General features: G+C 43.4%; 1 protein-coding gene across 3 annotated transcripts in view; it reads right to left on the bottom strand.

The window, feature by feature from the left end:
- Window positions 1–12,433, bottom strand: part of SLF2 (SMC5-SMC6 complex localization factor 2) — a 32,654-nt gene extending 20,221 nt beyond the window's left edge. The window contains exons 1-5 of one of the 3 annotated variants that reach the window (XM_083505133.1): window positions 12,287–12,433; window positions 6,727–6,770; window positions 4,591–5,222; window positions 2,203–2,260; window positions 595–1,556 (exon numbers count right to left, since the gene is read on the bottom strand). In XM_083505133.1, coding sequence (XP_083361259.1) covers window positions 595–1,556; window positions 2,203–2,260; window positions 4,591–5,034 — 1,464 coding nt within the window. In that variant the 5' untranslated portion in view covers window positions 5,035–5,222; window positions 6,727–6,770; window positions 12,287–12,433. Of the gene's footprint in view, window positions 1–594; window positions 1,557–2,202; window positions 2,261–4,590; window positions 5,223–6,726; window positions 6,771–8,273; window positions 8,430–11,963; window positions 12,178–12,286 lie in introns of those variants that run through there. The other 2 variants (XM_083505132.1, XM_083505134.1) reach the window with 2 other exon arrangements.
- Window positions 12,434–14,891: the final 2,458 nt, after the last annotated feature.

Below are 14,891 nucleotides of genomic sequence, written 5' to 3'. Positions count from 1 at the left end.
TTTAACAAGGTTTCTGCATGACTGCTATATTCCTGAGAGTATCCATCCTAACTGTACACACCAACACCACTGTAGATATCAAAGTAAGAGTAGCCCGTTGGAACAGTAGTCCTTCTGAAACTGAAACATTAAACCAGAATGAGCTTGTGTTTACTTGTGTCACTTCTGACAATAACTCTGGAAAACTGCCCAGGACTTTTCCCACCCGTGCTATAAAATACCAGTCTTCAAGAGAAATTCACATTTGACACAGATAGAACAGCCCAGTTCAGTTACCCCAGACCATGGTTCTCCAACCTGAGAACAAGACTTGTGCCTGCAAGCTCACTTCTTGGCTCTCTCCTCTTGGGTTTCATAGCCTGGTTTATAAGAGTTTAGATCAGTTTCCCCAGCTGGAAGCAACAGGAATTTGAGGTTTTTTTGTTTTAGTTTTTTTAAAAAAACAAGAATAAAAGTGCTGAAGCCCAGTGCACAAGGAGAAATATGGAGTAAGCACAGAAGCACATGATACAGCATGGCTTATTGGCCTCAGATAATTACATCTGAACCATTCAAATGATTTCCTAAACTAAGATGAGCTTTTTAACCACTTACAGGAATCTTCTGTGACGGACTCATGGTGTCTGTTTTACCACTTTCTTCATTTCTCTGTTCTGGGTTTTCTGCAGATGGTCTGGCACTCTGGGCCAGTATTTGGTCAAGTGGCAAGAGAATCTCTTCATCACTGCTGTCCATATTACTGTCAGAGGTCTCAACATCACTATCACAAAAGTGACTTGGTTTTCTGTTCAAAATACATGCCCTTGGGTTGGAACCTTCATTTAAATCGGATGAAGAGCTAGAGATGGTGCCAAAATCCAAATCTTCTGACGACAGAACATTATCTCCCAATAATACAGGGTGCTCAGAATTCTTTTCTGAAGGTAAAGTAGAAGTGAGAGGCGGATGAACTGTCCTTTTCAGTGCTTCACTTGAACTATTATGCCGAATGTGTGATTCAGATTCTGTTGACTGTTTGGAAAATATTTTTTCTTGACATTTAATGGATTTATAGTCTATTTTTTTAAACAAAGGAAGCACCTTTTCTAAACAAAATTTGGGAAATGTCTGTAACTGACTCCCTTTGGCATCTGTAATTTGGATTTGGCAATCTTTATTTGTTGTATCCACACTGTTATATCCATTTTCTTCAGTATCAATATATTCTATTGAAAGAGGCAAATTACTGTCAGGTGGAGTCATAACCTCTACCTGCAAGTCAACATGAGGAGACATTCTGTTTTTTGAGCAGTCAGAATTATGCTTTTCCAGTGAACTACTAAAATTGTGTTTTTCAAACCTCTGTATATTGGACTTCTTTGATTTTTTCAAATCTGTTTCTAAAGATTTCCTTTTTCGTTTTCTGGAATATTCTTTATGTTTTGATACTCCCAACAAAGGTATTGAGTCAGGGTGTACTGATGGGCAGGTCTGGCTTTTTCTCATGTTAATCATTTCATCAGAGTCCCATCCTGAAGGAAATTCTGCTTCTGAAGCTTGCATTGAAGAAGATTCAGCTGTGAAATGAAAATGAACTAAAATTATTATATAATGCAAGGCCTCTAAAATAGTGGCACATCACTGAAAAAGTTCTGTTTGATTAGAATGTCAATGTAACAGAATGTTCCAAGGGATGACAGTGGTACCTCAGAAGTCGAACGGAATCCATTCCAGAATTCCGTTTAACTTCCAAAGCGTTCAGAAACGCCAAAAAGGACGTTCAGGTTCCAAAGAACATTCAGAAACTGAACACTCACTTCCAGGTTTGTGGTGTTCAGGAACCAAAACTTTAGACTCACAAGGTGTTCGAGATCAAAGGGATTAATCTAGACTGCCAACTGGGCCCATGATGTCGGTGGGTACTGTTGACCAGAATTGTTTGTTGGCCTTGTCCAACAACATCTGGAGGGCATCACCACATTGTCTACCCCTGATTTAGAACATCTTAAGAAAATAAAGAGCTCTTCAGGCTGTAGTCCTATGCACACTTACCTAACAGCAAGCTCCACTGAACATAATGGAACTTACCGTACTTTCATGTAAATATGCACTGGATTACTGTATGTATATTAGTTACAACTGGAGCCATCAATAGGGGAGATACTACAGTGCAGTAAGCTACTTGTTCCAATTCTTCTACATCATTAGCTGCTATGTTAGTACCTGAAGAGGATTCCCGCGAAGTAGAGTCTGATCTTTTTGTTAAGAGACCTCTGGTATCCTACAAATAAGCAGAGACAAAAAAGATTTGACAATGCCTTAAACGGTATTACTGCTTTATGGGCACAGCAAACAACTCAACTCTTAAGAACCACCACAACTATTTATTTGGGACAGTGAAAATTTTCATTTGCAGTCATGGGACCCTAAAATATATTTCACATGTTTTTCTTTTAGAATGTGTAAATGAAGCTAAAAATGACAGGCATAGGTCACCTGAAAACTTACATGGCCTTTTATGTTGCTGAACTACAACTCCCATCAGATCTAGCAAGCATGGCCAAGGATGATGGGAGCTGTAGTTCAGCAACAGCTGGAGGGCCAATGGTTCCTCACATCTGATGAAGGCAGGAGCTATAGATGGATCTCTAGTACTTACCTTTCAGCTATAACTACTATTGCTTGCCTTTGCATGCTCTTACTTTTAGGCAGCCCAAGCAAGCACACTGATAACTGAGGATCGGTTTCAGAGCTCACTCCGTTATTTCATACCCCTCAAACTACTGCTTGTATTGTGGAATAAAGAAAGCCTGATATCTGCTTCTAGTGATAGTTGTGAGGAGGTATAGAGCATGATTCCACACATGGACCTGAAGGAAATGTGCAAGACTGCTGAACAGCAGAAGACCCAAATACGTATAAATGGCCACATTTTTGAAAATGAAACACCTAAACTTAAAATAGATTTCTTTTGCCTTTATGCTAAAAATGAACAATGATATGTGGCCCTGCAAATAACTACCTGGCAGTAATCATACACCATGCTCTTTGTTTCCCTCTCATGTGGCCAGGGCTCTCTCATATGCCTATGTGATTCCAGTAAATAGGATGTAGGCATACATATGATCCTCATAGCACTGGCTTATTTAATACAAGACAATACTAAGGGGTTCATACATCTCTTCATCCCCAGAGCAGGAAGGATGTGGCTAACCACTTAAATGGCAGAGATACGGCAAATGCTTCATAATTATGGCTGTATATAAACACAACCATTTTCTTTATAACTTTTATATATTTCGGCTGCCAGAAACACAATGGCAGAGTGATATCACCACACTCAAGAAAAACTGCCCACCCCAAAAAAGTGCTAAGGTGCTTTCACACCAGCACTGACTTCAAATGCAGGCCATTCATTTTACGTAACTCATGGAATTTCTGAAAGGGAAAATCCAACTTTTTTTATGACATCATGTGGACACCACAAAAAGCTTCCTAGCACGAACAACACTGTGTTTACAATAAACTATCATGTGGAAGCATTCACAGGTCATTTTAGCATAACCGGCCAAGTTTGCTGTGATAATTGACCTTTAAGTTTCTGACAGCTCATGTTGCGTTTAAGGAAAAATGTAAACTTATGCACATTTTCACATGCAAATGATATGAACCAAGACAGTTACAACCTTCCAAACAGTAAGGCAGCCAAGGTAACTAGATTCTTTGTACACTATTGTTTCCTAATCTCCATAATTTCTATGGCAAATAAATAGTAGTAGGCAGAAATGCAATTTTATTTGGGGAGGCGTGTTTAATAATACCTGAAGTTAGTTTTGCTGAGTAGATCATTAATGTTTTGTTTGCCCTGTCTAGTTTTCTGACCAATCCACAGAGCCTTCCTAAATTCTGGACATTATGCTTGATGTAATGTAAAAGGCAAGTACTGGGTTGGAAAGCTACCAGTATGTAGTAAAGTATGCTTGTGTCAGTAGATTCTTGATTATTTATGGATACCCAGAACTGACACTCACTTGGATGTAAATGATGAATGAGTTGGTAGCAGCTAGAGTCTCTCTACCCCCGACCCCAGACTGGCACTTGTGTAAGTGCTAAGTCATCCCAGAATAGTTCCAAGAGCAACTACCAAGCACAGCCTCAGGCATACCTAAGCAAACATGTAAGATTGTTTTTAAAGGGGATTCCTGGTCTGTCCACAGTTAATAGCCATAACAGACTTTAACTGTCTATGTGTCAAATCAGTTTGTGTGGCAATACATACTTCCTGACAACTTTCTGGAGAGTACAGCAGCCTTGCAAATGCAGAGGCTGGTCATACTTAAACTAGCATGAAACTGAAATAAAAGAGGCAGCACCCTTGCTAAAATAAAGGCAATGCCACATCAAGGCCCATTACTTTCCAAATCTTAAGACTGCAAATAGCTTAAAGGAGCCCCAAAGTTCATATTATTTAAAAATCCCCAAACAGTAACTTAAATATTAAGTGACCAGAGCAGCAAGGTATACTTACTATTTCATAACTGGATAATACTGTGAATGCTACATCATTTTAAAACTTCATTGCTTTGGTATTTATTACCCCCTTTAACATACCTGGTTAGAAAAGCTAACTTCCAAGGATTTCTTTACGGAGTCAAAAGGTTGCTGCTTAGATAGCATCTTTTTCTCCTTCACTTGTCTCTCCCTGCAAACAACTTCCGACAACAACTGGGATGAAGAACTAATTGGGCTAAACTGTGGTATCTTCAAACCCATTTTTTGATAGTATGTGTGGTTATCCTTTTTCAAACTGTCATTTTCTGCTGTTGAAGCCCATTTAGTCAAGCCTGAACCAGCTGTGTCTAATTCGATGTAATCCATATTACATTCTCTACTGTTTTCTACTAATGGTGTCCTTGTTCGAATAGGAGATATTTCATTCTTTTCAAGGTTTTTTGTGCATATATTATCTTTTAACATGAAAGAACAGTCTGAGGATCCATCTGTTGTGAAGAGTTGCCGAGCAACAGCTTTGGGATGCAAAACCTTTGATGTCATAAAAATTCCATTATCTGGACAGTCCTTTTTCTCAGATTTAGCACCTCTGAGAAAGGCCTCAATTATAGGACTCCGATTGGGTGGTGGAATTGGCAACTTCTTCCTTCTCTTCTGTTTTGGAGATAATATGCTTTTTCTAAGATGCTCCGTATGTGAGACTGAAAGCCCAGCTTTCCCATTTCTTTTTTCTGAAAAACATTAACAGAGTTCTGTCTTCATCAACAAATGCTGAACAAAGCAGAAAGTTAGTACAGTCAAACCTCAGTTGTTGAACGTAATCTGTTTCAGAAGCCCATTCAGTTTCCGAAATGTTCAACAACTGAGGCGCAGCTTCCAATTGGCTGCAAGAGCTTCCTACACTCAAGCAGAAGGCATGTCGGACGTTCGGCTTCTGGAAAACATTTGAAAACCGGAGCATTTACTTCCAGGTTTTTGGCGTTCAGGAGCCGAAACGTTCCAAAACGGAGCTGTTCAGGAATCAAGGTTTGACTCTAATAAAAAAATACCAGAATCTCAAAACTGCTTCACACAACACATTAAACCAGGCTTCCTCAAACTCGGCCCTCCAGATGTTTTTTTGAGACTACAATTCCCATCATCCCTGACCACTGGTCCTGCTAGCTAGGGATCATGGGAGTTGTAGGCCAAAAACATCTGGAGGGCCGAGTTTGAAGAACCCTGCATTAAACCATGGTTTATTTTAAACTATGAGCACAGTGCTATTGCATGCTGCTCGAAAGTTCCAAAGTCGCTCCTGCTGTTGCCACGCTAGGAAGAAAACAAACTAGAGCTGGCTTCACATTATGTCCAAACCAAGGCTTGTGGCTAGCTTGACCCCCCCCCCCCACACACACATCATGTCATTGAGAAGCATAGAATAAACCTGAAGAGATCCTACCAGACAGCATAGATCAACTTCTCCGCCCTAGAACCTTCCAAATGTTTTAGACTCCAGTTCCCATCAGCCCCAGCCAGCATGGCAAATGATCAAGGATGGAGGGAACTGTGGTCCAAAAACATCTGGAAGAAACCACAATGGGGATGACTGGTTTAGGTCAAACTTTTAAAAATAAAACTCAAGTTTCCAACCATTAAAAACAAATTGTTAAATAAACATTAATACCGGTAAATAGCAATCAAGACTGGTAACACCATAATCATCCTCATCCAAATACTGCAGTGGCTCTCATTGTAATCTTGACCTAAACAATCAAATCACTCCAAAAATCTGTTGGATTTTTGAAAAGTAAAGACAATTTAAATGCAATTCAAATGTCTGGTAGTTCATTTTCATGTTTAGTAAGCTTCACATTGGTTACACTTCCTGATGTGAACAAGATTATAGACATGCTCGGTGCTTAGAAGTCTGCTGCCCATCAACACAAGGCGGTGAAACTACTGCCAGGGATTAACCAAGGTATCCAAATCAAGAGAATGCATGGCATGATCTCATTCCCAGTACTGTGGGAGACTTGTCACCAGCTATGAAATTTGCCCCTTCCTCTGCCTGGTAAAAAGGGAGCCTGGCAGAATGTGATGCATGAGCAGTTGCTTCCAGACATGCAATAAATCAGAACTGTGCAATTTTCACCTATACAGGAATTCATGCTTTTCACAGTATAGAGTAATGTGTGATGAGCTCCACAGCTCAATACTGTACTAGACATTTTATAAACAGAAATATTTGCTTACCTTGATTTAGAGATGGTTTGAAGTAGTCAAGAATAGAGCAGTTCCTATAAGAGAAAAAACAAGTTCATGAAAATATTACCTATACAAACATACTGCTTAACTTGTATATCAAATGAGGGGTCAAGTCAAAAGGACAGATTCTAAATATGTTTGGGCAGATAGCATTTTGTATTGACACCTGAAAAACTATTATTACTATTACACCTGAAAAACAATACACAAGTAATAACTTGTAAGAGGTTTGTAAGAGTAAGAAAAGTACATTGCATGCTGTGTGTGTGTGTGTGTGTGTGTGTGTGTGTGTAGGAGGCAAGCCTAAAGTGTGCATCAAAGCAGAATTAGCTTACATTTATAGGAGGCTGCTCTGTGTTTTTGCATAGTTCACTCTCCTGGCCTTGGTTCCTTCCTGTCAGCCTCCTTCACGCTCTGACCTTGGTTACTTTCTAGCAGCCTCCTCCAGAGCCATGTAATCTGTGGTTTGTCTGAATGTCAGGAATTGACTGATTGAGCCAAACGCACACAATACAGAGATGTGGCATAATTACCCCGCCCGGCAAGAAGGCCTGAACAGTGAATCATGCAAATGGAAGCCTCATCCATAGGTAGATACTTTGAACCCAAGGTCCGATTAATTGTCTTTACTTTTTCTTGTGGTACAGTTGCAATTCTGTTCGGCATACTCTTCGGGAATTGTCTCAACGCTTTCAAGATACAGTGGTACCTCAGGTTACATACGCTACAGGTTACAGACTCCACTAACCCAGAAATAGTGCTTCAGGTTAAGAACTTTGCTTCAGGATGAGAACAGAAATTGTGCTCCGGCGGCGCGGCAGCAACAGGAGGCCCCATTAGCTAAAGTGGTGCTTCAGGTTAAGAACAGTTTCAGGTTAAGTACAAACCTCCAGAACAAATTAAGTACTTAACTTGAGGTACCACTGTAAAGTCAAATCAGTTATTGCACACACTGTACTTTTACTTAGCTCCAAAAGTTACATTTGTTTTCTAACACCACATCTTCACTTAAGACCCACAGATTGTCATTGCAGCTCAGAACCCGAGCTCCTTTTTTCTTTCTAGTGCCCTAAGCATTCAGAACTAAGCATGACTTGCTAGTAATTATTAGAATTTTGAATCTGCTTTTGCCTTGTGGCACTTTTTGGGGGCTCAGCACTCAGATTAAAGCAAGTTATGTGGATGGAATCCTAGCAAAATTAGCAATCTGTATTTGCTTCCATATCCTGCAGGTGTATAAAGTGTTATTGATTGATTGATTGATTTATAGTTAAATTTATATACTGTCCTTTATCAAAAGATCCCAGGGCAGTGTACAGCATTATAAACACATTTTACAGAGCATTAAAAAAAAACGTAATAAAAAGCATAATAACAGGCAGCATAATAATAATAATATTGCTAATTTAATCCAGCTTTATCAATAGTAGGAATGGAACCTTTAAATCATACTTCTCAAAAAAAATTCTAACCAACATTAATTCTGGCAGAATTCCCATGTCTTATGAGTGTCAAGAAACTCAAAAGAAACTCACCAACTTCATTCTGACTGCCTTTGATAATCTGATGGTTTAGAATTCATAGTTTTAGATTCAGTTTTCTTTGGGACTCTTTGCAGCAGTCAACCTCTATGTGCAAGATTAGTTTCACTTTCCAGGAAGGGAGTGTTATGCCTATGTAAAAAAGATCACTCCTCCTCAATAGCCTTTACCTCATTTGATAAGGACCTCCCTCCTTCCTGATGCAGCCAGCCAGCTGCTCTGGGAAACTCAAAATCTACACTCTTAACTAGAGTTTCCCAGTAATAAAAATCACATTGTCTACATTGTTTTTCCTCTTTCAAGCAGCATTCAAAATTAGTCAGGTACCAGTCACATTTCACAACAGGCAACAGCTGTTTGTGAGGCAGTAGAGATGTCTAGAAACCAGATTTGACACTTAACATCTATCTGTCTGCCTGGTGTGGCTGCAATGCGGGCAGCACAGCACCAAGAGACAAACATCTGCCTGTCACACAGCTGGAAAGGCACATAAGGTATAAATTATTTATGTCATTGTTAATTAATCTTGGGACGCAGGTGGCGCTGAGGGTAAAACCTCAGCACCTAGGGCTTGCCGATCGCATGGTCGGCGGTTCGAATCCCCGCGGCGGGGTGAGCTCCCGTCTTTCGGTCCCAGCTCCTGCCCACCTAGCAGTTCGAAAGCACCCATAAAGTGCAAGTAGATAAATAGGTACCGCTTTCTAGCGGGAAGGTAAACGGCGTTTCCGTGTGCTGCGCTGGTGCCGGCTCGCCAGAGCAGCTTCGTCACGCTGGCCACGTGACCCGGAAGTGTCTCCGGACAGCGCTGGCCCCTGGCCTATAGAGTGAGATGGGTGCACAACCCTAGAGTCGGACACGACTGGCCTTCGGGCAGGGGTACCTTTACCTTTACCTTAATTAATCTTAGGCTAGCAATGCTACAGTACATTCAGTACAAAACCAGGTGTGGTATTTCAGATGGAAGAGGGGAGGTCAAAACCGATTTTAGATTTACAGTGGTACCTCGGGTTAAGAACTTACGGTAATTCGTTCCGGAGGTCCGTTCCTAACCTGAAACTGTTCTTAACCTGAGGTACTACTTTAGCTAATGGGACCTCCCGCTGCTGCTGCCACGCCGCCGCCATGCAATTTCTGTTCTCATCCTGAAGCAAAGTTCTTAACCTAAGGTACTATTTCTGTGTTAGTAGAGTCTGTAACCTGAAGCATCTGTAACCCGAGGTACCACTGTATAGCAAACAAAGTTCAGGTGCCCATGCTTGAATAAATTCAATATTAAAAACTGTTAAAAAGGGGGGCAAGCAGTGTATTCCAATAATATTTGTTGTGGTTATCTCATAATAACCACAGCAACGTTAGCAGCCCAGGTTAAAATATCTGAGCCCTCAGAAGGCTATGGGCCTCCACATATACCAGTAACCTCTTCTCGGCCGGCCTGTACTGTATGAAAATTACTTTCTTTTGTCTTTCCTTAATCTTCCAATATTCAGCTGCATTGGTATTATGCGAGAGTCCAGTATTATCTCTATCCCTCTATCTTCACACCATACTTAATTCTATAAACATTCTTCAGCTTTTTGAAAAAAGCCCATGCAAATTAATGTGCATGATTTCCATAATTATCAAACAATTTCATAGGTTTTGAAGAGAAATTATCTTGTGGACTGTTAGAAGATTACAGGATGGCTTTCTAAAAGATGCATGGAATTCTATTAGGTATTGCAATCAATAGCTACTAAGTGACGAAAATTAGTAACACACTTCTAATAAAGAGTACAAGGGCTTATGGACACACAGTAAAGCAATCACCCTTATAGTGCCATGCTTGCAAGTGCACAAAAATATCTGGCTGGCCCCTTGTTAACATACAATTCCACCTGGTTTGTTTCTATCTGTCACTATACTCATCCTAAAAATGCTGTGACTTGAGTGACAGAAGCTGTAGAACTTAAGAATGACTGATCCCAAAGGACAGTTGTGGATCTGTGTGCACATTCAGTATGAGCTGGGAAGAGGGATCCTGAGGCGGTAGATGAGTTGCACCTCTTCAGATTACAGGTAGGAAATGCTGTTTTTAATGCTTTCCCACGGGGAGAGTAGTACTGTACAGCACATGCCAAAGCCTCAGCATCTTGGGATGGTCTATCAGTGCCATTCTCCAATCAGCTTCCAGAAAGAAAGGTCCCCTGGAGCTTTGCCTGTGGTGACAGCAGCACCTGCTCCTCCTCCCCAGCCCAGGTAAACAAACAGCAGTTCAAAAGAGCAGCTCCCTCCATTCCTTAGTCTGCCCTCTCCCTCTGGACAGAGAGGGGTGGGAATCAGACCCAGAACTACTACCTAGAGTGAATAGGCAGCAAAGCAGAAATGGCTGCCCCCACCCCGAAAATCATGTGGCTAATTGACAATGGCAAGGTGCTTGCCTACTTGCCTTCTCTCTTTTGGCAACCTAGCAATGAGAAACAGTGTCCGAAATTAGCCAGGCACGTTTTAGGACTGGCGCGGGTCCAACTGCAACCCTGTGGAGATCTCTAGATTGCCAGGTTGGTGACTGACATCTCCATCTGTCTGGCCTCTCCAGCTTTCTTAAGCAGGTAAGCAAACGACCTTATTTACTGCATTTATATCCCAAGTTTTTCTCCAAGGAGTACATGGTTCACCTCCCCATCTCAGTTAATCCCTACAACGACCGTGTGAGGTAGGGTTAAGAAGTTGTGACTGGCCCAAGATCATCCAGTGAGCTTCATGAATGAGTGGGGATTTGAACCCTGATCTCCCAGGTCTGACACCACTACAGTACACTAACTTCCTAGAGTACTTCTACTATGGGGCAGCTATATAAATTAAGTAGATAAATAATTCTGGGGAAAGCAAAATGTCACTTTGAGAGGGATCTGAAATGTTTTCTTTGAAGCTTAAATTTGTTTTATTCTGGGTTGTTTCAATTGATGTTTTAATGTGTTGTAAACCGCTTCGATTTTTTTCTTTAATATATAAAGTGGCATAGAAATGAAATGAAAAATAATTAAAACAATAAGGCCATAGCTGTCAACGTTTCCCTTTTTTCTTGCCCCACCCCCCCAAAGCAGAATGGTGGGGGAGAGTGATAGGGAGGATTAATTAATCAAGTTACGGCAGCTCCCCACAGCAAGAACCCAAGCAAGTAGGAGACGACACAAAACAATTGGGAATCCTGTCGCTTCCCCAAGAGGAGGAGGGCAAGTGAGGACCTCTACCAAGGCGCTGTCCTGCTTCTGTTTTCTCCAGGCCCGGAAAGTGCAACAACCCACCACCACCACCTAATGACATACTGTGAAGGGCCCCCTCGCCAAACTAACATGGCTCCACCCTGCTGCCCCTCAAAAAGAAAAGTCCTTGCAAGTAAAAATCTAGCGCCTCAGGGTGTGAAGGTTCTAGCCCAGCCAGTCTTCCACTTAATGGCAATTTTTATTTGCAGGCTATTTCCTTTACAAAGAGCAGAGTTCGCAAGCGAGACCCCCCCCCCACCTACCCCCGCCGAGGAGCCTTGAAGCCCCTTTTCCCGCCTCATAACTACCCACCCCCAACCCACATCGGGCACGTGCGTGGGACAGGCCGCTCCGCGGCACCCAGGGAGCTTCGCCCCCGCGTCCGACACGCTGCCTGGTGGGAGTTGTTGTTGTTGTGGCCGCCGCCGCCGCCCTGCCGTACCTGCCACCCCCGGCGCCGTCTCCCCGGCCCGCCGCTTTACTGTGGCTCTTGGGGGTGCCCGCGGGGGAGCCGCTACTGAGGTTCTGGGTCATGTCCCCGCCGGGCGCCGCAGCCCGCCTCGATTTGTGGGTTCTGTCAGGCACCGACGTTGCTCTCCGAGCGCTCCGTACTCCATAGCACGGCACTACCGGTCAGGAGGCAAGGCCGGGCGGGGAATTCTCGAGGCGGCGCTGGGATTGGCGGAGCTCAGGGAAGGGCCCTCCCCTCCATAGGCTGCCAGGCTGCCGTGGCAGAACGGGGCGGGATGGAAAGACAGGAGCTACCTCGGGTTGGCTGCCGGGACGGACGGCGTTCAAAAACGAGCCACTGGTTTCCCCATCCCATTATGCAATTTGCTTCTGGCTCCTTCCCGCGGGACTGAGGGGGGGGGCGGGGGGGAAGCGTTGCCGTTGGCGCCTCAGGCGCGCGGCGCCTGTGATAGGCCAGCAGGAAGGCGCGCGCGGACCGCTTGTTCTCGCGTTCCGATCGGATGAACCCCGAAGCTCAGTTGAGGAGAGGATGCTGTCGCGCGCGGGTGGAAGCAACGCGGGGCGGGCAGCCGGTTTCTGGTGTAATAAGACTAAGACGAGTAAGACGATACTGTTTGAACGCCGGGCTCTGTGTAGTCCATCAACTCAAATCAGACACGCAGGATTGCCATGTTTTCTTTTGTGTGGAGTTCTGGCCAGGTTCCGCTCCATGCTCAACTGCCCAAGAGCCGTAAGGCGACAGTGAACGAGGAAAGTGGAAATAAAGAATAACAGCTTCTGCCCCCTCACTCTGAGCCCAATCCTCTTAGCTGTTTCTCTCAAGAAGAGCAAATGAATCTCCGTCCTCCACTTGCCCAAGCAGGCAAGACTGACGTGAGGAAGGAGCTGCAGGAGTAGGTCACACAGCATCCATCTCAGCGCACTCTCACTTTCTGCTTAAAGTAATTACTTAGAATGAATGTCGATTCAGATTCAGAGGTTTTTATACCTTTGCCGCTCTGTGCTCTTTTGAAAGAAAGGGTGGGATATAAGCTGAATAACTATTACTACTAAAGTGGTGCATAACAATTCAATATAATAAAAGCTACTTACGATATAAACATACCAAATCATCAGCTGATGAGCAGGATTCATTACAAACCTGCTCCTTATCAGGAAGGGGGTTGCATTGAAACCCCTGCTCAAACAGTCTTTTTCTGTCCATTTTAACAGTACTGTACCCTGCTGCCAGTGAGGTGCTTTGAAGTCCCAACTAGACTACCAAATCACCTGGCATCTTTGTCATGCCAGTCAACTGAAAGTTGAGTGGTCCTGCCTACCTGTCAAACTGGCCAACCCAGATGAGGATCTGGCCTGTGCAGCCAAAAAAGTAACAACATATTACGCCAGTTCCAAAGGCGGTGCACTGACTGTCAACATGCTATGAAGCCAAATTCAGGGTGCTTCTATTAACACATAAAGCCTTACACCTGTGCTGTTGAACTGGTTCTGGCCTGTGGGCTGAATCCTTACCTTCCCCATCCCCTGCAGGCCAAGTTTGACAGGTAGACAAGGCTACCCATGTGCAAATCATCTGATGTCAGTGCAGTGTTAGAAACATATGAAAACTAGGAGCTAAATGGCACCTTAAACCTAGGTTATGGGCACAACAACAGAATGCCTAGGCAAACTTTTTCATAACAAGAATACAAAGCTGAAAATGAATGAACTGCAGCTAAAATATTATGTTCATTTTTCACATGATCTAGTCCTTCCCCTGCCCACCCCCTAATATTCTTAAGAGGGTCTCTTCCTCAGTCTTCAGAAAATACCTGAAAGTGGGGAGGCAGAAAAAGGTCCTCCTTTCCTTCCATTTTGCAGTTTTTATCTGAAATCTTAGGCGCAGTACTGCGCCGAGCTCAGAAACAGCTCATGCTAATGAAATTCCCTGTCACAAAATGCACCTAGAACAATGGGAGTTTTGAACACTGTGGTGTGGGGTAATCTGTTTTCACCTGCACAGTGAAATTAACTCATTTGGGCACAAGCACACTGAATGGCATTTTGAAGCCCCACTTCAAAGTGCCACAAGGGCTCTATGCAAGCACCAGCAATTGCTGTTGGCATCAGTGTGTCTTGGGAGAAAAAGGAAGTATGCCCCTTCAGAGAGTTATAGCACCTGCTGTGACTATAGAGACCAATACAGAAGAGACATGTTTTATTGCAGGTAGGGCAGATGAAGGCATCCAGTGCTACAGGTGCACCGTGGTATTTCTTCTCTCTGCGTTTCTCCCAGCAGTCATTCCTAGTCTTGTAACTGCTGTGGCTATACCACCTGACTGTCTGTCTCTAGGCACTGAAGTCATCTTTGAAAGATGACAGCAGGGTTAATGTTCCCAGCCTTCATGTCACATTTGCAGACACCTTGGTAATGCAGAGTTGGTCCGCCAATAAGCCTAATGCCTGAAGCCAGCTCCTGTAAAGCAAATGCTTGGGGATCCTGCCATTTTACATTCTGTGGACATGACCAAACCAGCATAGACGTCACCGAGACAGAAGGGTGAACGTGCTGGGAATGTGGGTGTTATGTATTGAAGTTCTCACCCTGGCCACCAGTGTATGTAGTTTTCACTCAGGTCCACGTCAGTTATTTTAGGCGGGAAACCCTGGGTTATTGTTGCTACAATGTTGACAGCCGGCTGCCTATAAAAGTAGGCCGGCTGAGCTGTGTGCTGTTCAGTTCTGTTCCAGCTTATAAATAAAGAGCTGCTTTGGAAGAATTGCTGTGTCGTCTGCTATGTCTACCCACAACGTAACAGTGGGTGTGGAAGAGCACATCCTTGTTCGAGACTCTGTCCTGCCATGTGATGCCCAAAACCTTCCTGACTCAGAGCATATAGAAAGCATTGAGGCATAACTC

Source organism: Podarcis liolepis (assembly GCF_965112155.1).
Source record: "Podarcis liolepis genome assembly, chromosome: 5".
NCBI classification, from domain to species: domain Eukaryota; kingdom Metazoa; phylum Chordata; class Lepidosauria; order Squamata; family Lacertidae; genus Podarcis; species Podarcis liolepis.
Note: the sequence above shows the minus strand (reverse complement) of the source record. Positions and strands in the feature narration are given on the sequence as shown.